Genomic DNA, 21,695 nt, shown 5'->3' on the forward strand with positions numbered 1-21,695 from the left:
TTCGGGATAAATCATTCAGGGCTCGAGCCTCGAATGATTAGCCCTAGCGACGCCCCTGAGTGATGTCATAACACCTTTACTTTTGTGTTTAGAAGATCTTGAACTCTGGATTGTGGTGCAAATACTGAGAATGCAAGAAAATAAAGCCAAAAAAATGTATTAAACATCACTATCTACACACGATTTATAGTTAACAAGCAGTGGTGACTGGTGTTAAAAAATTTTTTTGGGGGGGCGCAAAGAAACTTAAAATCAATCTGTTAGTAATGCGGGACTGGCTTGCAAATTTCTCAGTGATCTTCTGGTTTAAATCAGTCAGTGACCAGTCTCTTTTCCACTGACAGCATGACCAATGCATTCAATAAGAAGTGCTGGAAAAGCACAGAGTGGAAGCTCCACCCCCATCACTTGACTGCTGCTCTATTTGCAGATTGGGTCCATCTGCTCCAAGCTCCTTGCTTCTTTTCATTTCTTCATCCGAACACCTTGTGAAAGGGGAGTATTGTAAAGATATAACTGAATTTTCTTTCACCTCAAGATATTTTGCTTGGTTTCACATTAATCAGTCATCTCTCCGTTATATGACAGTAATGAGCAGTAATGAGACTCGTTGCAAATGGTTCAATCACATGAGGCCAAATATAGAAAGACAATGTTGATTTGCTAACAACAAAAGTGGACAGTTTCAAGGATAATTTGAAACAAGCCAATCAGAGCTCAGCCTCAAGCCACATGCTTTTAAAAACTTTACGGAGCTACGTACACACACGTATGTTTCGGCACCACACACACACACACCGATCAGGTATAACATTATGAGCACTGAGAGGTGAAGTGAATAACACTGATGATCTCCTCATCATGGCACCTGTTAGTGGGTGGGATATATTACGCAGCAAGTGAACGTTTTGTCCTCAAAGTTGATGTTAGAAGCAGGAAAAATGGACAAGTGTAAGGATTTGAGCGAGTTTGACGAAGGGCCAAATTGTGATGGCTAGACCACTGGATCAGAGCATCTCCAAAACTGCAGCTCTTGTGGGGTGTTCCCGGTCTGCAGTGGTCAGTATCTATCAAAAGTGGTCCAAGGAAGGAACAGTGGTGAACCCGGCGACAGGGTCATGGGCGGTCAAGGCTCATTGATGCACGTAGGGAACGAAGGCTGGTCCGTGTGATCCGATCCAATGGACGAGCTACTGTTGCTCAGATTGCTGAAGAAGTTAATGCTGGTTCTGATAGAAAGGGGTCAGAATACACAGTGCAGGACGGGTCAGGGCTGTTTTATCAGCAAAACGGGGGCCCAACACAATATTAGACAGGTGGTCATAATGTTATGCTATGATTGGTGCATGAAAGAAATATAGTTTTGTTTTTTGTTTATTTTAAATAAATGATATGACTAACAGTGGAATAGTACGACTAAATAAAAGATTTTATTCCGTTATTAAAATATGTAATTATTTCTATGGCTAACTTTAAGCGCCCCCTATTGACCACCCACCAGTGTTAACAAGTCATAAATGAACAAACAAACACAGGCGAGGATGTAGTTCATTTTTCAGATTTTATATTTAAAACAAAAAAAGACCTCAATAGTACATTATGGCATGCTTTGTCATGGTACAAATGCAAAGCGGCTTGTGTTTCACCGATCGGCACGTTTCATACTTTGTTTAAATCCAAAAAAAAACATTCAAGACAGAAGAGGTATATCATCTCACATTCTATAGAAAAATCAACAGCAAATACAATCAAGATCCAGAAACACTTATTTTCCCAGAGCGCAAATTTACCAGTAATACAAAATACAACTGTCTCGCTGAGTGACATTTCTGCAGTAGTCCCAAGTTGTGTGTGTGTGTGTGTGTGTGTGTGTGTGTGTGTGTGAGAGAGAAAAAGATTGTGTACCATATATATTTTTATTAGCTTTCTTGCATTTTTCCTGCACAGGCATTAGAATCACTTCTAGTGCATTTAACTAGTGCAGTAACTATGTTTACATGCACACGAAAGATCTCGTTAGTCTTAGAGTCGGTCCCGATTATGATCCTTAAAGCAGCGCAGTCTTAGTTAACATCTTTGAGAATAACGTAGCCAGCATTCTGATCAGAAACCAGGGCTCAGGTTTGCATTTCCAAAGCATAGTTTTCCCTAGCCCAGTGGATTTGTTCAGCATAATGCAAAGGTTTTTAATCCAGGCTCAGACATCAACAACGTCAGGCCCCGACATGCCTCCTTCAGCTTTTAATAAATCTCACGATATATATGTACGAAAGCCAGAATGTACCACACCATCTACTGATGTTGCATTTGTTCAAAATGTATTGTTTATGTTCGGTAATACTCTTTATAAACCTCTCTCTTTTTTTTTTTGTTTTTTTTGGTGGAGAAAACTCCTTAGGAAGATGTAGAGCAAGCACTGCAAGAAGCATCTAAGCAATAAAAGAAATATCCTGAGTACATTCAGCTGTAGCTAGTATTTCATATTATCAATTTTAATAAACCAAACCCGAGATGATTTAAGCTATTCCTCGACATTTCAAGCTTTAATTTTAAGCATTCATTTTGAGATCCAAAATAAGAACAATTAAAGCTTAAAATGACATTTATCAAGAGCTTATTTTTTCGCAGTGAGGAATTTGCCCAAGCCTCAGGTCTAGTCCAAGTCTCGAGTCTTAGGCCAGCCTTTGTTACAACTAATTTGCAAAGAAATGATAAACGTCAGCAGAATCATGGCTCAGAGAGATGCAAAAAACATCAACGACAACAACAAACAAATCAACGTATTCATCTTCCGTTTCTTCACTTGCCTGTGTGAATGTAGGTTTACTCTCATTCTTATGCTTTTTACAAGATTCCATAGGATAAAGATGACTAATGAAGATGGCTGCTGTAAACACACATGGCCTGCTGTGTTTGTGAACCTGAAACACGTGCTCAGAACACGGTATCTTCAGTATGACCTTCCAGAAATTTCCCAGATTTCTGTATACATCCTGAGCTGACAGCATGCACACAGACACACACACACACAGGAGGAAACACACACTCAAGCACACAGGAGGACACACATGCACGCAGGAGGACACGCACACAGGAGTACACACACACACTCATACAGGAGGACACACACACACACACAGGAGTACACACACACACTCATACAGGAGGACACACATTCATACAGCAGGACACACACGCACGCACACACATAGGCAGACACACATCTCTGTCACAGTGCACGTCTTTGTGTGCGTCTATAGTATTTCCAGTGTGTGAAGAAACCCTGGCATATTGTGTGTGTGTGTGTGTGTGTGTGTGTGTGTAGGGAAAAACAAAGGAGAGTAAAAGGTTATTATACACAGTCGTTAGGATAGGGCTGCTGTGTGCATGGAAACAGAGTTTGCATCTAGTTCTTCATCATCTTCATCTTCCCAGAATGAGTGCTGATCTGGGATCAGTTTTTCCTGTACAGGTTTATCTTCAACAGTTTAACAGAAAGAAAGGAGCTGATCCTACATCAGCACTGTCCTCTTCAGGCACGTGATTCGGGGAAAGAAAAGAAAAGTGAAGTCTTTTGCACAGAAGCGTGAAAGGTGGACCTGGTTAATGTTTGTGGAGAGATTCCATGTGATAGAAGGTGGCTCCTAACGCCCAGCTCGTCTCCACCTCCCTGATCTTCCTGGCCAGCTGAAACACACACAGGGTAGAATGCTCATGTTTAGATGAATGGCAAAGAATGATGATCAGAATGATCAGGTCAGGGTCATTATAATGCAGAAAGAAATCATCTAGTGAGCAGGTTCACACACACACACACAGACACACTCTCTGTCTTGATATGTGTGTATATCTCCATCGCAGTGCATATGTCTTTCCGTGTGTGTGTCTCGATCACAGTGTACGTCTTTTTGTTCGTCTCAATGTGTGTGTGTGTGTGGGTGGGTGTGTGTGTCTCAATATGAGTGAGTGTATCTCCATCTCAGTGCACGTCTTCGTGTGTGTGTGTGTCTCCATCACAGTGCACGTCTTTGTGTGTCTCAATGTGTGTGTGTGTATGTATCTCCATCTCAGTGCATGTCTTTGTGCGTGTCTAAATCTCTGTGTGTGTGTGTATGTATCTCCATATCAGTGCACATGTATTTGTGTGTGTCTCAATGTGTGTGTGTGTGTCTCTATTACAGTGTACGTCTCTGTGTGTCTCAATCTGTGTGTCTCCATCTCAATGCACGTCTGTGTGTGTCTCAGTCCGAGTGTGTGTATCTCTATCACAATGCACATGTCTTTGTGTCTCAATGTGTGTGTATCTCCATCTCAGTGCACGTCTTTGTGTGTGTGTGTGTGTGTGTGTGTGTGTGTGTATCTCCATCTCAGTGCACATGTATTTGTCTCAATCTCTCACTGTGTGTGTGTGTATCTCCCTCTCAATGCACATGTCTTTGTGTGTGTCTCAATCTGTGTGTGTGTGTCTCTATTACAGTGTACGTCTCTGTGTGTCTCAATCTGTGTGTGTGTGTCTCTATTACAGTGTACGTCTCTGTGTGTCTCAATCTGTGTGTGTCTCCATCTCAATGCACGTCTGTGTGTGTCTCAGTCCGAGTGTGTGTATCTCTATCACAATGCCCATGTCTTTGTGTCTCAATGTGTGTGTATCTCCATCTCAGTGCACATGTATTTGTGTCTCAATGTGTGTGTGTGTGTGTGTGTGTATCTCCATCTCAGTGCACATGTATTTGTGTCTCAATGTGTGTGTATCTCCATCTCAGTGCATGTATGTGTCTCAATGTGTGTGTGTGTATCTCCATCTCAGTGCATGTCTTTGTGTGTGTGTGTGTGTGTGTGTGTGTGTATCTCCATCTCAGTGCACATGTATTTGTGTCTCAATGTGTATGTATCTCCATCTCAGTGCATGTCTTTGTGTGTGTGTGTGTGTGTGTGTGTGTGTGTGTGTGTATCTCCATCTCAGTGCACATGTATTTGTGTCTCAATGTATGTGTCTCCATCACAGTGCACATGTCTTTGTCTCAATCTCTCACTGTGTGTGTGTGTGTGTGTGTGTGTGTGTATCTCCATCTCAGTGCACATGTATTTGTCTCAATGTATGTGTCTCCATCACAGTGCACATGTCTTTGTCTCAATCTCTCACTGTGTGTGTGTGTGTGTGTGTGTGTGTGTGTGTGTGTGTGTGTGTGTGTGTGTGTGTATCTCCATCTCAGTGCACATGTATTTGTGTCTCAATGTGTGTGTATCTCCATCTCAGTGCACGTCTTTGTGTGTGTGTGTGTGTGTGTCTCCATCTCAGTGCACATGTATTTGTGTCTCAATGTATGTGTCTCCATCACAGTGCACATCTTTGTCTCAATCTCTCACTGTGTGTGTGTGTCTCCCCCTCTCAATGCACGTCTTTGTGTGTGTCTCTCTGTGTGCGCGTATCTCTATCACAGTGCACATGTCTTTGTCTCAATCCCTCACTGTGTGTGTGTGTGTGTGTGTGTGTGTGTGTGTATCTCCCTCTCAATGCACGTCTTTGTGTGTGTCTCTGTGTGTGCGTATCTCCATCACAGTGCACATGTCTTTGTCTCAGTCTCTCACTGTGTGTGTGTGTGTGTGCGCGTGTGTATCTCCCTCTCAATGCACATGTCTTTGTGTGTGTCTCTCTGTGTGTGCGTATCTCCATCACAGTGCACATGTCTTTGTCTCAATCTCTCACTGTGTGTGTGTGTGTGTGTGTGTGTATCTCCCTCTCAATGTACATGTCTTTGTGTGTGTCTCTCTGTGTGTGCGTATCTCCATCACAGTGCACATGTCTTTGTCTCAATCCCTCACTGTGATGGAGATACGCACACACAGAGAGACACACACAAAGACATGTGCATTGAGAGGGAGATACACACGCGCGCACACACACACACACACAGTGAGAGACTGAGACAAAGACATGTGCACTGTGATGGAGATACGCACACACAGAGACACACACAAAGACGTGCATTGAGAGGGAGATACACACACACACACACACACACACACACACACACACACACACAGTGAGGGATTGAGACAAAGACATGTGCACTGTGATGGAGATACGCACACACAGAGAGACACACACAAAGACATGTGCATTGAGAGGGAGATACACACGCGCACACACACACACACACACACACAGTGAGAGATTGAGACAAAGACATGTGCACTGTGATGGAGATACGCACACACAGAGAGACACACACAAAGACATGTACATTGAGAGGGAGATACACACACACACACACACACAGTGAGAGATTGAGACAAAGACATGTGCACTGTGATGGAGATACGCACACACAGAGAGACAAAGACATGTGCATTGAGAGGGAGATACACACACACACACACAGTGAGGGATTGAGACAAAGACATGTGCACTGTGTGTGTGTGTGTGTATATCTCCCTCTCAATGCACATGTCTTTGTCTCTATCTGTGTGTGCGTATCTCCATCTCAGTGCACGTCTTTGTGTGTGTCTCAATCTGTTTGTTTGTGTGTGTGTGTGTGTGTGTGTGTGTGTATGTATCTCCATCTCAGTGCATGTCTTTGTGTGTGTCTAAATCTCTCTCTATGCGTGTGTGTGTGTGTATGTGTGTGTGTCTCCATCACAGTGCACATGTCTTTGTCTCAATCTCTCACTGTGTGTGTGTGTGTGTGTGTGTGTGTGTATCTCCCTCTCAATGCACATGTCTTTGTGTCTCTATCTGTGTGTATCTCCATCTCAGTGCACATGTCTTTGTGTGTGTCTCAATCTGTTTGTGTGCGTGTGTGTGTGTGTATGTATCTCCATCTCAGTGCATGTCTTTGTGTGTGTCTCAATCTGTTTGTGTGCGCGTGTGTGTGTGTGTGTATGTATCTCCATCTCAGTGCATGTCTTTGTGTGTGTCTCAATCTGTTTGTTTGTGTGTGTGTGTGTGTGTGTGTGTGTGTGTGTGTATCTCCATCTCAGTGCATGTCTTTGTGTGTGTCTAAATCTCTCTCTATGCGTGTGTGTGTGTGTATGTGTGTGTGTCTCCATCACAGTGCACATGTCTTTGTCTCAATCTCTCACTGTGTGTGTGTGTGTGTGTGTATCTCCCTCTCAATGCACATGTCTTTGTGTCTCTATCTGTGTGTATCTCCATCTCAGTGCACATGTCTTTGTGTGTGTCTCAATCTGTTTGTGTGCGTGTGTGTGTGTGTATGTATCTCCATCTCAGTGCATGTCTTTGTGTGTGTCTCAATCTGTTTGTGTGCGCGTGTGTGTGTGTGTGTGTATGTATCTCCATCTCAGTGCATGTCTTTGTGTGTGTCTCAATCTGTTTGTGTGCGCGCGTGTGTGTGTGTATGTATCTCCATCTCAGTGCATGTCTTTGTGTGTGTCTAAATCTCTCTGTATGCGTGTGTGTGTCTCCATCTCAGTGTACATGTCTTTGTGTGTGTCTAAATCTCTCTGTATGCGTGTGTGTGTCTCCATCTCAGTGCACATGTCTTTGTGTGTGTGTGTGTACCTTCAGCTCCTTGTCAGTGGGAAATCCGAGCTCCTGCAGCAGCACCGAGATGTAGGTGAGGTCCAGACAGAGGAACGGGTTTTGTCCTGCATTAGCCTCCATGTTCTTACACACTGCACATTGAACACAAACAGTTCAATCATAAACACACACTTTACCTCCTACCTTTCAGTCACACTTATGCAACATCTCTGCCTTTTTCTTGCTGGTTATTGGGGACAGAATGATGAGGAATGATCTGCTCTCAGACTCTAAACCTCTGCTTAACAAAAGGCTTGTGCATTTTTTTGGTTGAACCAGTAAATCCTACAGATAAAACTCAGCTCACTAATACATGTTTGGTCATAAAACCTAAAAGCCAGTCAGGTTCTAATATGCAAATGAATGCCATACAGCACCACTTTACTACTGAGGAGCTTTCTGTGCTGCATGTTTATAAAATCTGGGATTCTTATGATAAAAATGCGTAATGTGAATCCAAAATATATACAATTTTTTTCTTTCTGAGTAGTTTTAAACCACAGACTGCCAGCTTTGATTCAAATATATTTGGACAATCTTTGCAGGAATTCTAGTCCTTTCTAATATCTAGCACTCCTATTTAGCGGACGGAAATGAACTCCTGTTAAAGAGGCAACGTTAACACACTCCGGACGCAAAATAAGGAAATTAATCTTGTATATGAAGTAATGATGTCCTCCACTGTCCAAAAAAACAACTAAACTATCTAATTACACATGAAGAGTTTCCTGCTTTCTATGAGTCCATTTCTACTGTCTTTTGTCAAATTCTTGTTTCATATGTCCTGTATGTAAAAAGATTAGACAGAATAAACAGTTACCTGTTTTGGCGCCATCTATGTAGTTGCTTACTCGAAGGGAGCCTCCTTTCTTCTCATCTGAGTCAGAGAGACAAATGTGAGAGTCACAGTGTTTATGATGCCACAGAGTGAGCTAGGTGAGAATTTATCAGCCATTTAAAGCTGCAGAGCGCATACCGACGAGCCCCAGGTCCACAGCACGGTCGTAGTAATATGAGAATGCATAGAACTCCATGTCTTTCACCTCCTCTGCTTTCTGCACTCGTTTATAGATCATCTTCTCCACTTTGCTCAAGCATGACTCGTAGATGGGCTCTCCTGAAACGCAAGCAGTGAACTGAATCAAAGTGAATTGGGATTGGCCCACTAGATCAATTAATCTGGTGTACTGAATCAGCGAGGTAGTGTGAATTGGGACTAGGCCACTGAGTCAGCGAGGTAGTGTGAATTTGGACTAGACCACTGAATCAGCGAGGTAGTGTGAATTGGGACTAGGCCACTGAGTCAGCGAGGTAGTGTGAATTTGGACTAGACCACTGAATCAGTGAGGTAGTGTGAATTTGGACTAGGCCACTGAATCAGCGAGGTAGTGTGAATTTGGACTAGACCACTGGTAGCGAGGTAGTGTGAATTTGGACTAGGCCACTGAATCAGCGAGGTAGAGTGAATTTGGACTAGACCACTGGTAGCGAGGTAGTGTGAATTTGGACTAGACCACTGGTAGCGAGGTAGTGTGAATTTGGACTAGGCCACTGAATCAGCGAGGTAGTGTGAATTTGGACTAGGCCACTGAATCAGCGAGGTAGTGTGAATTTGGACTAGGCCACTGAATCAGTGAGGCAGAGTGAATTGGGACTAGACCACTGAATCAGTGAGGTAGTGTGAATTGGGACTAGACCACTGAATCAGTGAGGTAGTGTGAATTGGGACTAGACCACTGAATCAGCGAGGTAGTGTGAATTTGGACTAGGCCACTGAATCAGCGAGGTAGTGTGAATTTGGACTAGGCCACTGAATCAGCGAGGTAGTGTGAATTTAGACTAGGCCACTGAATCAGTGAGGCAGAGTGAATTTGGACTAGGCCACTGAATCAGCAAGGTAGTGTGAATTGGGACTAAGCCACTGAATCAGTGAGGCAGAGTGAATTGGGACTAGATCACTGAATCAGCGAGGTAGTGTGAATTGGAACTTGGATAGTCGGGTATTGTCAAAGTAAATTGAGACAAGGACAATGGGGAATTAAGTATAAACAAAATGGGACATCACTGGAAACAGGAGGTTGTGTAAATTTGGACTGGGTCAAATAGGGAGTTGCATAGATTGTATATGGTATTACAAGGAATTAAGACTGGACCACCAAGGGAGTGATGTAAAGTGAATCTGGACTGACCCACTGAAGAAGTAAAGGTGAAGTGAATTTGAACTGGCCCACTAACAACAGGCATGAACTGGGACAGGGAGACTGAAGAAATGAATGCTGCATTAGGGACTAGGCCACTATAGGAGTGAAATGGCATGAAGAATGCTGGATTTGGGACAGAGCCACTACAGGAAGTAGGTGGCATGAATTGGGACATGGCCAGTGAAGAAATGAAGAATGCTAGATTTGGGACAGGGCCACTGAAAGAGTGGGTTCACAGGAATTGAGACTGGTCCAATACTGGAGTATGGTAGAATGGATCTGGGACTTGGCCACACTGGGGAAGTGAAGGAAAACAGAGTAAAATGTAGGCTGTATATTATGAATTTCACTCTAAGCTCCTGGGGAAGTGTGTCACATGAAATGAGACAGAGTCACTATGGCATACCTGCTTTTTGACCCTTTAAGGTGTAAGTGACCTCTGCATGCTCCCACTCTCCGGTATAATCTGGAGCCAGACATGGACTCACCAGCTCCTGACCACCCCCTACTGGAAGAAGAAGTTACAGCATCAAACACCATTCGGAGAGTTAATCCTGGCACACCTTGTACACTGTTTTGTACACTTTTTTCCCTTATAGCTCAAATTTGAACACCATTTTTGGCCAGACATATAAACAGGACTCAGATATGTGCTTCTTCAACATCTGACTTTGACAAAGTGGACATTATTGCTATCTAGTGACATGAATACCTTTTCAGTTAAGAGAAAACAAAGCACACTGATAGAACCAGGATGGGCTTACATAACGACAACAAAATAAAAAAATCTGATTAAAATTTCAAGTGTATAAAACGCTAATCCCAGTGGTGAACTGCAGCGTGGCGTTGAACCCGAGCTGGTGCCAAATCGGTGCAACAGCTGGCCTCCAAGAAATTAATCTTTGGTGTTAAGAGATTAGATAATGGCTTATTTATTGGAGCAGGGGATGAGGTCTTTAAATGCCAAAGATGAGTAGAGATTGAAAGAGCACGTACCAGGCTGTCCTTCAACCCCTCCCAACACGGCCAGTCTGGCAGACATCAGACCAAGTCCCAGGTAGCTGAAGAGAGAGACAGAGGGAGCAGATATTATCAGTGAAAGTATTTTAATGTAGTCACTATCTGATCTAATCAGGGTCGAGTTTCTCAAAAGGATCAGCAAAGAAATCATGATAAATAAATCAGATACAAAACAATATACAAAGCTGAAGACTTTATTTTGTGTATTAAATTAAAGCTAAACTCATCAGTCACACGTCCCAATCCTTTGGGTTAATTGGAGGGCATTAATTAAACTATAATCTAGCAATCTAAGGTTCTGCTTAGACTTTATAAATTAAAGGGCTTTAGTGCTTACGGTCTAATCATGAGTGCAAGAACTGTGATTCTCCCTCTCTCTCTCTCTGTGTCTCTCTCTTTAGCTCTAGCTCTCTCTGTCTCTCTTTTGCACTAGCTCTCCCTCTCGCGCTCCCTCTCTCTAACTCTCTCTAGTTCTCATTCACTCTCTCTCTTCCCCTCTCTTGTTTTCTAAATTCAGATCCTAAATTTTGGATCCTTTATACCTTTATAGACTGACATGTTTGCAAGCAGAAGACAGATTATTATTATTATGCAACACTACAGCCTACGTACCAAGTTTAAAAAATAAATAAATAAATAAGTAACATTTTTAAAAACACACACACACTCTCCAGCTCCAAGCCCCGCCCACTTTACCTGTGCGAATAGAGAGTGTGGCTGGTGTTGAACATCTGAAACGACGTCACATAATCGATCGGGGAGGTCTGGATGGTTTTCTGTGAGGAATTCAGAGCATAAAAGTCAGCAAAGAGAAATCTAGATAATATATTTTTAATTCCATGTAGGAAATTCCAGTGACAGGGGATGACAGAAAACAGAACATAAAAATCTAAAACAAAAATAAAAGGATTGCACAAAAGTATAAGAATATATAAAAATGTGGAGATATAAATGTATATTTCATTCAGGAAGCTGAAAAACAGCTGAGGCTCATCTAATGCTCTCTCTAACACATGCTCTCACCTAGTATTGAAAAAAAGACAAGGAAGTGTCTCACTCTCTCTCTCACTGTCTGTCTGTCTGTCTGTCTGTCTGTCTAACACTTTGCCTCTTTGTCTCACTCTCTCTGACTCTCTATCTGTCTGTCTAACACTTTCTCTGCCTCTCTGTCGAACACTCTCTCCGACTGTCTGTCTCTCCCACTCTTTGTCTGTCTGTCTCTCTCTCTCTCTCTCTCTCTCTCTGTCTGTCTGTCTCACAGTAGGCCTGTGGGATTAGCCAGTCATTTGTTGATTATAGTAGAAGATAGTAGGTCGCCCTGATAGTTTATGAGGCATTACCTCTCTCTCTCTGTCTGTGTGTGTTTGTCTCTAACCTCGTCCTGTGGAGAGAAAGTGATCTGGGTTGAGCCACCTCCCAGATCCAGGATGCCCACTGTGGGAACTTCAGACTTATGAAGACCACCTGAGAGAGAGAGAGAGAGAGAGAGAGAGAGAGAGAATATGAGTGAGTGAGTAAGAGAAAGAAAGACAGAAAGTGAGTGAGTGAGAGAATGAGAGAGAAAAAGAAAGACAGAGAGAGAGAGAGACCAATGGCAGAAGAGAAGAAAAATATATAATTCATAAAAAAATATATATACACAATATATATAAAATTCAACAGAAAAGAAAAGAGAAATTTAAAATTAAAAACATGAAAAAAAACAACAAAAAGAAAAGAAAAGGGGAGAAAAAAGAGAATACAAGGCAGGAAAAAAAGACATTCAAAAGGGGAAAAAGAAGAGAAAACCAAACGGAATAAAAAAAAAAGAAACCACACAGAAAACAAAAGTAGAGGATGGAAAAAGCACAGGAAATAGAGAACAAAAAAAAGAAACACAATCCAGGGAAGAAAAGGAATAAAAAATTTATCAGTGCAGAAAAACAGAAAAAATATTTTTATAAGCCTGTAGTAACAGACCACAGCATCTTAACGACTGAACTTAATATTCACTCATTATCATGTAAACGTATTATTATGAATGAATGACGACAAAACCTCAGTCTCTCACCTAATAAAAAGTTTACGGTGATCCAAGCAGAGACCCCTGTATATGAAAAAAAAAAAAAAAAAAAAAACACACCCCCACACACACAGACACACACACAAAAAAAAAATCTGTCATTGTATAGAATTAACATGAAACACAGCGTCACACTGAACAATTTCATATAAACTATAAAGACCAGGGCGCGGCCAAATTCCCCGATCTGATTGGTCAGAAAGTGGGCGCCGTTTCTGTATAGAGCAGCTCCAGATTTTTACATCACTATTTATTGTATATATTTATTTTATATTCTGGTTTATTGAGTGGCATGGCTTTAGAGGTCACCTTGTTTGTTTACTGCTGCTATAATTAAAAATGAAAAATATAAATATATTTAAAAAAAAAAAAAAAAAATATATATATATATATATATATATATATATATATATATATATATATATATATATATAATAAATTTATAAATCATTAAAATATAAAATGTGATGTTTGTTAATAAGAATAAACATTATCATTATTCATATATTATATATATAATAATTATATTAATATGACATTTATTAGTTTAAACATGAAATTAAATATTTTTTCATGAGAGTAAACCGTTCGTTTTTTTAAATTTATTTCTTTTCTTTTTTTTGGGGGGGGGGGTGTCCCACGTGATCAAAAATTGATGCTTCGTTTTTGTTCACCACACATCCCCCTGATTCCTAACACAAGCATATATATATATACACACACACACACACGCGCACACACAACATGAAGACACAGGGATGCCAGTGTCCGGAAAGAAAAAATAAATAAATAAAAATCTTTAAAGAAAATGACATTTGATGCTTAGTGAATTAATGGAAGATAATCCGTTTGTGCAGATTAAGTGGGGACATTATTCTCTGCACTGCACTCATTGCTGCTCAGAGGAACTACTTTAGAGGATTGGATTAAAGCCCTGGTATATGCATTAGACGCCGCTGGATACGTTATACAACAAAAAATTTCAATCTAGGATTCTGTTTTTTTACGTCAGGCTGCGAAATGCGACGGAGTGGCGAGATGGAGCGATGGATGAACAGAAACGTGTTCGGTTTCAATGTGCAGTTTCTTCCTTAATTCCTAAAGCACCAAATCCCGTCATGTCAGGATTGCACCAGTGTCTTAACATAGATCCTATCAGGTTGTAGCCCACACTTTTCCCAAACATTTCCAAAAATCATGTGCATCCTGTAGAAACTCACATGCACATATATACAAGGTTTTATGGTAACATACACACATGCATGCACACACACACAGTCACCTTTCACCTACACACACGCACCCTTAAACATACACACCCATGCACATAGGCAAGCACACACACACACACACACACACACACACACACATTTGCATGCAACTCTTGCCAGTAATGTAAGCAGCCTTATTTGCATATTTGCTCTGGCAAGAGCTCGAGAACATTGGGTTCAACGTAAATCCAGTTTTAAACACTTGAGCTGTTACAATATCTAATATCAACACTATTACCTGTAACCGTGGGGCACTGTACACTCGTAAATGTGGTTGCAGAAGTCACACTGATTAACAAAAAACATCCTCAATGGACGATGAATATTGATTTATACCTTTCTCTGCAGCTGGGGGGAAAAAAAGTGTGATGTGAAGAGATATACGCACCTTCATCTGTACCATCCATGATGGACACGCTGTCGGACCGAAAAAGAAATGAAGATACGGCAAACACCTCCTTCACCTAGAATAGAGAGAGAGAGAGAGAGAAATAGCGAAATAGTTAAATCAATAACAATGAAAGAAAAAACCTCATTCATCAAGCTTAAGTCAACTGACCAGCTCTGATTTGTGTTGATCAATTAGACATTTCAGGTTTCAGATCAATTCAACTTGACATCTATTTCTGGTCATTAGGCTTCACTGGTACTGGACTACAAACTCTACACATCTGGTATATGTTTGGACAGACTTTTTTTTTGCGATTGTTGTAGCCAAAAAATGCTTGAGTTTGCTGTGGATGTTTGGATTTTTCTGTGTGTGTTTCCAACTCTTACCAATGAAGACACATATGTACACCAATCAGGCATAACATTATGACCACCTGCCTAAAATTGTGTTGGTCCTCCTTTTGCTACCAAAACAGCCCTAACCCGTCGAGGCATGGACTCCACTAGATCCCTGAAGGTTTGCTGTGTTATCCTAGACTAAGATGTTAGCAGCAGATCCTTCAAATCCTGTACGTTGGAGGCCCCCACCTCACATCTTACAGGACTTAAAGGACTTACAGGATTTAAAAGATACTTTTGATAGATACTGACCACTGCAGACCAGGAACACAGTTTTGGAGATGCTTTGATCCAGTGGTCTAGCCATCACAATTTGTCCCTTCGTCAAACTCGCTCAAATCCTTACTCGAGTCCATTTTTCCTGCTTCTAACACATCAACTTTGAGGACAAAATGTTGACTTGCTGATGAAATTTCCCACCCACTAACAGGTGCCATGATGAGGCGATCATCAGTGTTATTCACGTCACCTCTCAGTGGTCATAATGTTATGGCTGATCGTTGTGTAATGTGTAATGACTTTCGTTCCACATACATGAGAATGAAAGAGGGCTTTGGCTGAATGTGTGTTTCAGCCCAAATCTGTGGAAAATCTGCTGCCATTTTTAAATATTATGAAGTATTATTATTTAAAAAATATTACAGAGTTCGCAAAAATCATGGAGAGACTGATTTCCCCCTTAGCCATACAGCCAACAAGTTTGACAAAACTGCTGTTTTACACAAAATAATCTAACTTACATGGTGATAAACAGGGTTGTGTGGGTTGGGGAGGGAATTAACCAGGAATTAACATAACCCTTAAGCAACTAACTTCCCTTGTGATCCGTCATCCTTTCTGCGTCTGTCTTATTGCTACCTGCGAGAACAGAGCTCTAGTCTAATTCCTAGATTATTATGGGACAGTAAACCAAACAGTGTGTCTTTATTCTGCCTTATTGTGTTAGTGTAAGGAGTATAATTACTGTACAAACCCTGCGGGCCACACCCAAGCCTGTGATGTCTCAAAAACCTCACCTGCTTTAGCTTTGTTCTGATAAACCCTCTTCTAGTGGCTTCATTAGTGTGTATAGTTTATCTTGAAAGTGAAGTGCACCTTTAAAACTCACCACTGGTATAATAATAATAATGCCAATTGTACACAAAAGTATATTTACTTTCCCTTTCACAGTGTCTCAACTGAGTACACAGTCAGATCCTGGTCACCTCTGTGTAATCATCCAGTTAGAGCTCTACTCATTATAAAAAATAAAAAAAACAGGAAGTGGATTTAAACAGGATCTTCGCTGCTCTTTCAGTTCTTGTTAAAAATGCACACAGTATAAATGAATATAATATATGACAGTTTGATGAGAATCTGACACTACAGTACATGTCGGTACATGTTTACCAAATCTGGACAGTTGAAGATTCTCTTTCGTCAGTTTTAGACGATCCTGTGCTTTCTGCATTCTCAGATTGCTGTTCTTGGCTGAGACGAGTGTTGTAGCTCATCTACATTAACTTTGTGCGATCTGAGATGCTTTTCTGTTCATCAAGGTTGTAAGTGATTACTTGAGCTAGTACAAATCCTGTGTAAAGCTCTAGAGCGGTGAATCCTGTGTAAAGCTCTAGAGCGGTGAATCCTGTGTAAAGCTCTAGAGCGGTGAATCCTGTGTAAAGCTCTAGAGCGGTGAAACCTGTGTAAAGCTCTAGAGCGGTGAAACCTGTGTAAAGCTCTAGAGCGGTGAATCCTGTGTAAAGCTCTAGAGCGGTGAATCCTGTGTAAAGCTCTAGAGCGGTGAATCCTGTGTAAAGCTCTAGAGCGGTGAATCCTGTGTAAAGCTCTAGAGCGGTGAATCCTGTGTAAAGCTCTAGAGCGGTGAATCCTGTGTAAAGCTCTAGAGCGGTGAATCCTGTGTAAAGCTCTAGAGCGGTGAATCCTGTGTAAAGCTCTAGAGCGGTGAATCCTGTGTAAAGCTCTAGAGCGGTGAATCCTGTGTAAAGCTCTAGAGCAGTGATTTATGAAGCAGGTTGTTAAACTCACAATCGTCTTTTGTTTCCTTCAATTATGTTAAAAATGAAACATTATAAACGTACTTTGTGTGCTAATACACGCTACTCCAGTCATTATCCTGACCTGCTGCTATAGCAGGGAGAATTTTCACTTATGTACTATTCTAGACTGTTATTGAGAACTAATACTAACCTGTTTTCCTATTAGAGTTAGTGTTTTTTAAAAAAAAAACTCATGTCACCTTCAAACTTACAAAAAAGGTGTGTGTATTTGCTGCATGATAATGCTCTGTGTGTGTGTGTGTGTGTGTCTATATACACCCATAAGCACCTGCCACATGCATGATGTTGGTGTGTGTATTTGCTGAATGATGATGCCGTGTGTGTGTGTGTGTGTGTGTGACAATTTCAGGAGACTTTCTGAAACACTCAGCCTGAATCTGCACAATTTTAAGCACTACACAATTGGCAGTTTGGTATACAAGTGTTCCTAATAATATAGTAGTCGCTCTCCAACCTTGTCGAGGAGGTGTGTTGCCTTCTCCCCCGGCAGCAGCCTGAGTCCTGCTGTGGCTCTGAGGGCCAGAGGGGTGGAGGACCACTGGGCAGGAGGAACGGTCTGCTTGGCCACCTCCAGGAGCTCCAACAGTCCTGCTTTACTCTGCAACACAACAGAGTCACAATGACGTGCTGCTAGTTTGTTAATTAATTTATCATTCATTTTCCATAACAACTAGAGAATTAGTTTGAGCTGTAAACATGAATGATAGGTGACTGTTTCTATAGTAAAAGCTCAGGGACTAAGTCAAGGTTTAGGAATGTACAGTGTGAAACCTCTGATAATTAACAAATTATTTCTTAATTATTGCTGTCAAATGCCTTTATGAGAAGTCCAAGCTTGTCCGAGTGTGTTTTTGCGTTTGACCCCTACCTTTTCTGGATCATCGGCGTACGCAGACAGTCCGGGTTTTATTGCTTTAAACGTCTCGGGACCCAATTTAGGAGCTGCTGCAAGGACAAAAATTCCACGTCAGGATTTCTAACGAAACACCAGTATCTGTGAGAAATTCTCGAGGTGTAATTAAAGGGTGTGACAAAATTGAAATCTATTCAGCTCAATAGCCAGCTGTCTGAATAGGAGAAAACCGGTTTAACAGCAGAGGGAAACATGTAACATATCAGACAGGAGCTTCCTCATGCTGTGTGACTTGAGACTTCAGCGTAATCATAAAACAGCATGAAGAAACAAATACTTTGGCCAGAGAGGAATAAAAGTGTCTCATCAGGTCTCTTTCTCATCCGGCGTAAGTGCGTGCACTTAAGGCTTAAAAAAAGGCTTAAAATTAAAAAAAAAAAAAATTAGGCTTAAAAAAAATTAAAATAAAATGGCATGCATTATGATATTACAGTCATAGGCTTAAAACTAAATCAGTCCCAAAGCAGCACTGATTTAGCTTAGAAAGTTGTAGCAGGCTGTCAGCCTAATAAAATTACATCAGTGTCTCTAGTAATGTAAATCTCTCTCTCTCTCTCACACACACACACACACACACACACACACACACACGTTACCTTGATGCTGCACCCAATTAAAGTGACAAGTGTCAAACATAATTTCTATAATTTGCTATAGAATAAAGGTGTGAATGAATGACGGTTCATGTCTGTGGACACTGTGCCTAATTTGTCTGTTATAAGAACACAGCAAGAGAAAGAGAGAGAGAGAAAGAGATCTTTCAGATTCTGAGAGGCATGGCTTAGTGTGTGGAATGATTTCAGATTGTATTAAGGAAAAAAACAAACAGCTGTAGATATTCATACCATTGTTTTCCTGCTGAAACTGGAAGATATGTATTCTCGTCCCGGTGCTCCCAGCATCAAACATGATGCCATAGCGAAACATTTCACCAGCCATCTCGGCCGACGTCGGTCTCTTGTGGAGGTCTGTTCTGTAAAGCTGCTCCAGGAACGGCTTGGACAACTTCCTGTTCTCAAAGCATCGTTTCACGTAGGTGAGGTAGACCACAAGGCAGACCACCAGGAGGAAGATGACGGCCAGCTTTGGCACCTTCATTGTAATGGAGGTATACTTTGATGGTGGACAGTGTATGTTTGGGGAACGTTCTCGCTCTCAGGGTTGTCCACTACCTACAGAGACAGGTCAAAAAGAGATGTATTTGGATCTGAAGTCCATTCATTTGTGGATTGTTATACCTCTCAGTCCACAAATATTTCCCTCCCCTAAAGTAAAGAATGGATTTCTATCTATTTTATATTGTATTTTATACATTTAGGCGGATTTCTAAACCCAAAAACGAGGAGAAAGAACGGTGTTTTAAAACATTTTGAAACTATTAGTAGCATCCATTAATAGTAAATAAAATTTAAAACACTAACCTGTTAGTCATGTAAATAGCTCTACATAACGACATTATAAAATTATTTATATTTATAAAGCGGTATTAAGAAGAGACGAAATAAATAGTAGTAATAATAGAAGCGATAGAAGGCTGTGTCCCAAACCGCCCCTTACTTGACTTGTATAGTGCACTACGTAGGCAGTATAACCATACTACTAAACGATCCTAGTTGTGCGCCTACAGAGCGCACAGGGAGCAATTTAGGACACAACCATAGCAAACGCGCTAACTAAACAGCGCTCGGTGTTTATGGTAGAAAAATAACAACAACATTTTACAAATGACCTGGTTTTCACTCGGCAAGTCGTGTGTCCTCGTCCTCCCGAATTCGTATTCAGTCTGTCCTCCATGTTAATTCGCCAGAAGACATCAACAGGCGTACGGGAGCCAATAGTGCCAGCTAATAAAGTGACAGTCTGTCCGTGTCGCGCAGTGATTGCGTGAGCGTTGGGCGGGAGGATGACGTGTGGGTGGGAACGCGCGTAGGGTTTACACACCTGCACGCGCGCGGTCGGTGCTTTGAAACACCTCGGATAATTGATAAGTCAATTATAATCTATTTGAGTCAATTATGGTTTATTTCCTTGTAATATGTTAAAACTAGTAGCTGTTAAAAAAGAGCCTTACAAATATCCGGAACATACCTTGAGGAACAGGTTCTGTCACGACAGGGTTCATATCATTCGAACCCTTTCATGGTCTGCTACATGAGTCACAAAAGCACATATTGTACTGAACGATATGACACTGTTACTATTTTCTATTATAAAACATGTTTTTTCCGGATAAATTACACATTAAACATGGATTATTCATTCACTTATTCATCCTCAGAGGTCATTTTCTGCTTTTCAGGGCTACATTGTATCTGAAACCTATCCCAGAAATAGGACCTGAGGCAGGAATACGCCCAGAATTGGATACCAGTCCATCGCACGCACACACGCACGCATGCACGCACACACGCACACACACACACGCGGAAGTGTAAGCTCAGTGGTTAAGGTGTTGGACTACTGCTTGGAAGGTTATGAGGTCAAAGCCCAGGACCATTAAGCTGCCACTGCTGGGCCTCTGAGCAAGGCCCTCAACCTGAATGAATAAACATAAGTCACTTTGGATAAGGGTGTTGAAGGCTGTAAACATAGAATTTTAGTGTCACTCATCCATCTATCAACATGTTACTGAGAGGTTTGAGGAAACCAGAGAAACTGAAGCAAACCCACCAAATATTGGAACAGGAAGGGGTCATCCCCAAACTGTTCCCACAAAGTTGGGAGTATGAAATTGTCCAAAATGTCTTGGTATGAAGCTGAAGCATTAAGAGTTACTTTCACTGGAACTAAGGGGCCAAGCACAAACACCTGAAAAACAACCCCTGAATTCAATGATTTGGAGGGGTGTCCCAAAACTTTTGGCAAAATAGTGTATGGAAAATTCCCCCAAAAAATAAATAAATTAAAAATGGACATAAGACATCAGGATCCATGCTGGACCAAAGAACAATCTCAACAGCTAAATTGCAGATTTTTTGTTTGTTTGTTTTTGTACATTACCTTTAAAATGTATTCAAGTAAAAATGAGTGAACCAGAATAAATAATAATAATAAAAACAACACACAGCAAATGTACTGACTACATTTGTGATAAGAGACAAATTTGTATATTTTTTACTCTGTCTCTTATGAAATTATAAAAAATAAAACTTAACACATTAAAATGCATCAGGTTGCTTCAGTCGTTTGTTCACTCTTTTTTCCTCTCTGTCTTCTGTGACTCTGCAGAGCCAATTACTGCCCCATTTGTGTCGTTGACAATATGGCACCAGCTGGTCTCTTATTTATTTATATAGCGAGTTTTGTTAAAGTTGCCCCGGCTGAGGGGCGGCGCGCTTGACCCTCAGTAGTTTCCATATTCATTGTCTTAATTAACCACCATGTCCTGATAAATGGGCCAATCTGTGTTAAATAGCAGTGCAGTGTGTGTGTGTCTGATGAACCCACCCTCCCATCAAGTGCATGAATATATATGACCCATATTGAGAGGCCTGGCTGGGCGGCGCAGCAGCAGGAGGAGGAGTGATGAGATCAGTTTTACTGATTTTCAATTGAATGCATAAAGCGACGCCTCCGTAGGCCATATGGTTACATTTTGAGGTGGTGAGGAGGGGTGTAAAGGTCCCTATCTAGGGCACATGGCCCAAAGGGAGATACATGCCTTGTGTGAAAGCTTTCTGTCTAATCAAAGATCAGTGTAGGCTGGACAAAGGGAGGGATGAGGCCTTGTGTCCTTCACAAACTGTTGCTCCTTTGCTCTCACTGACACACACGAGTCACTCAATGCATATGTGACAGTCATTAGCTCAGTTGAGTGAGCAGATGAGCAGAGAGAGAGA

The 21,695-nt window shown here is 41.3% G+C and overlaps 1 protein-coding gene and 1 long non-coding RNA gene across 3 annotated transcripts; one reads left to right on the plus strand and one right to left on the minus strand.

Moving 5' to 3' along the window:
- Nucleotides 1-1,565: 1,565 nt before the first annotated feature.
- Nucleotides 1,566-19,744, minus strand: entpd6 (ectonucleoside triphosphate diphosphohydrolase 6). 2 transcript variants are annotated; one of them, XM_058399415.1, is made up of 14 exons: nucleotides 19,586-19,744; nucleotides 18,702-19,028; nucleotides 17,812-17,888; nucleotides 17,398-17,541; nucleotides 14,486-14,561; nucleotides 12,815-12,850; nucleotides 12,140-12,228; nucleotides 11,461-11,540; nucleotides 10,741-10,805; nucleotides 10,151-10,252; nucleotides 8,520-8,660; nucleotides 8,364-8,420; nucleotides 7,523-7,635; nucleotides 1,566-3,687 (listed from the first exon to the last, which is right to left on the minus strand). In XM_058399415.1, exons 2-14 carry the CDS (start codon nucleotides 18,952-18,954, stop codon nucleotides 3,604-3,606), a joined length of 1,317 nt encoding a protein of 438 aa, XP_058255398.1. In that variant the 5' UTR covers nucleotides 18,955-19,028; nucleotides 19,586-19,744; the 3' UTR covers nucleotides 1,566-3,603. The 2 variants fall into 2 exon arrangements, with proteins under 2 accessions (XP_058255398.1, XP_058255399.1); XM_058399416.1 differs by lacking the exons at nucleotides 1,566-3,687; nucleotides 7,523-7,635; nucleotides 8,364-8,420; nucleotides 8,520-8,660 and adding an exon at nucleotides 8,998-10,039.
- On the plus strand, nucleotides 8,657-12,230 carry LOC131359501 (uncharacterized). Its single transcript, XR_009205788.1, has 2 exons — nucleotides 8,657-9,000; nucleotides 9,071-12,230. It is a non-coding gene; the product is annotated as an uncharacterized LOC131359501 (long non-coding RNA).
- Nucleotides 19,745-21,695: the final 1,951 nt, after the last annotated feature.

Source organism: Hemibagrus wyckioides, linkage group LG09 (genome assembly GCF_019097595.1).
Source record: "Hemibagrus wyckioides isolate EC202008001 linkage group LG09, SWU_Hwy_1.0, whole genome shotgun sequence".
In the NCBI taxonomy this organism is placed as follows: Eukaryota; Metazoa; Chordata; class Actinopteri; order Siluriformes; family Bagridae; genus Hemibagrus; species Hemibagrus wyckioides.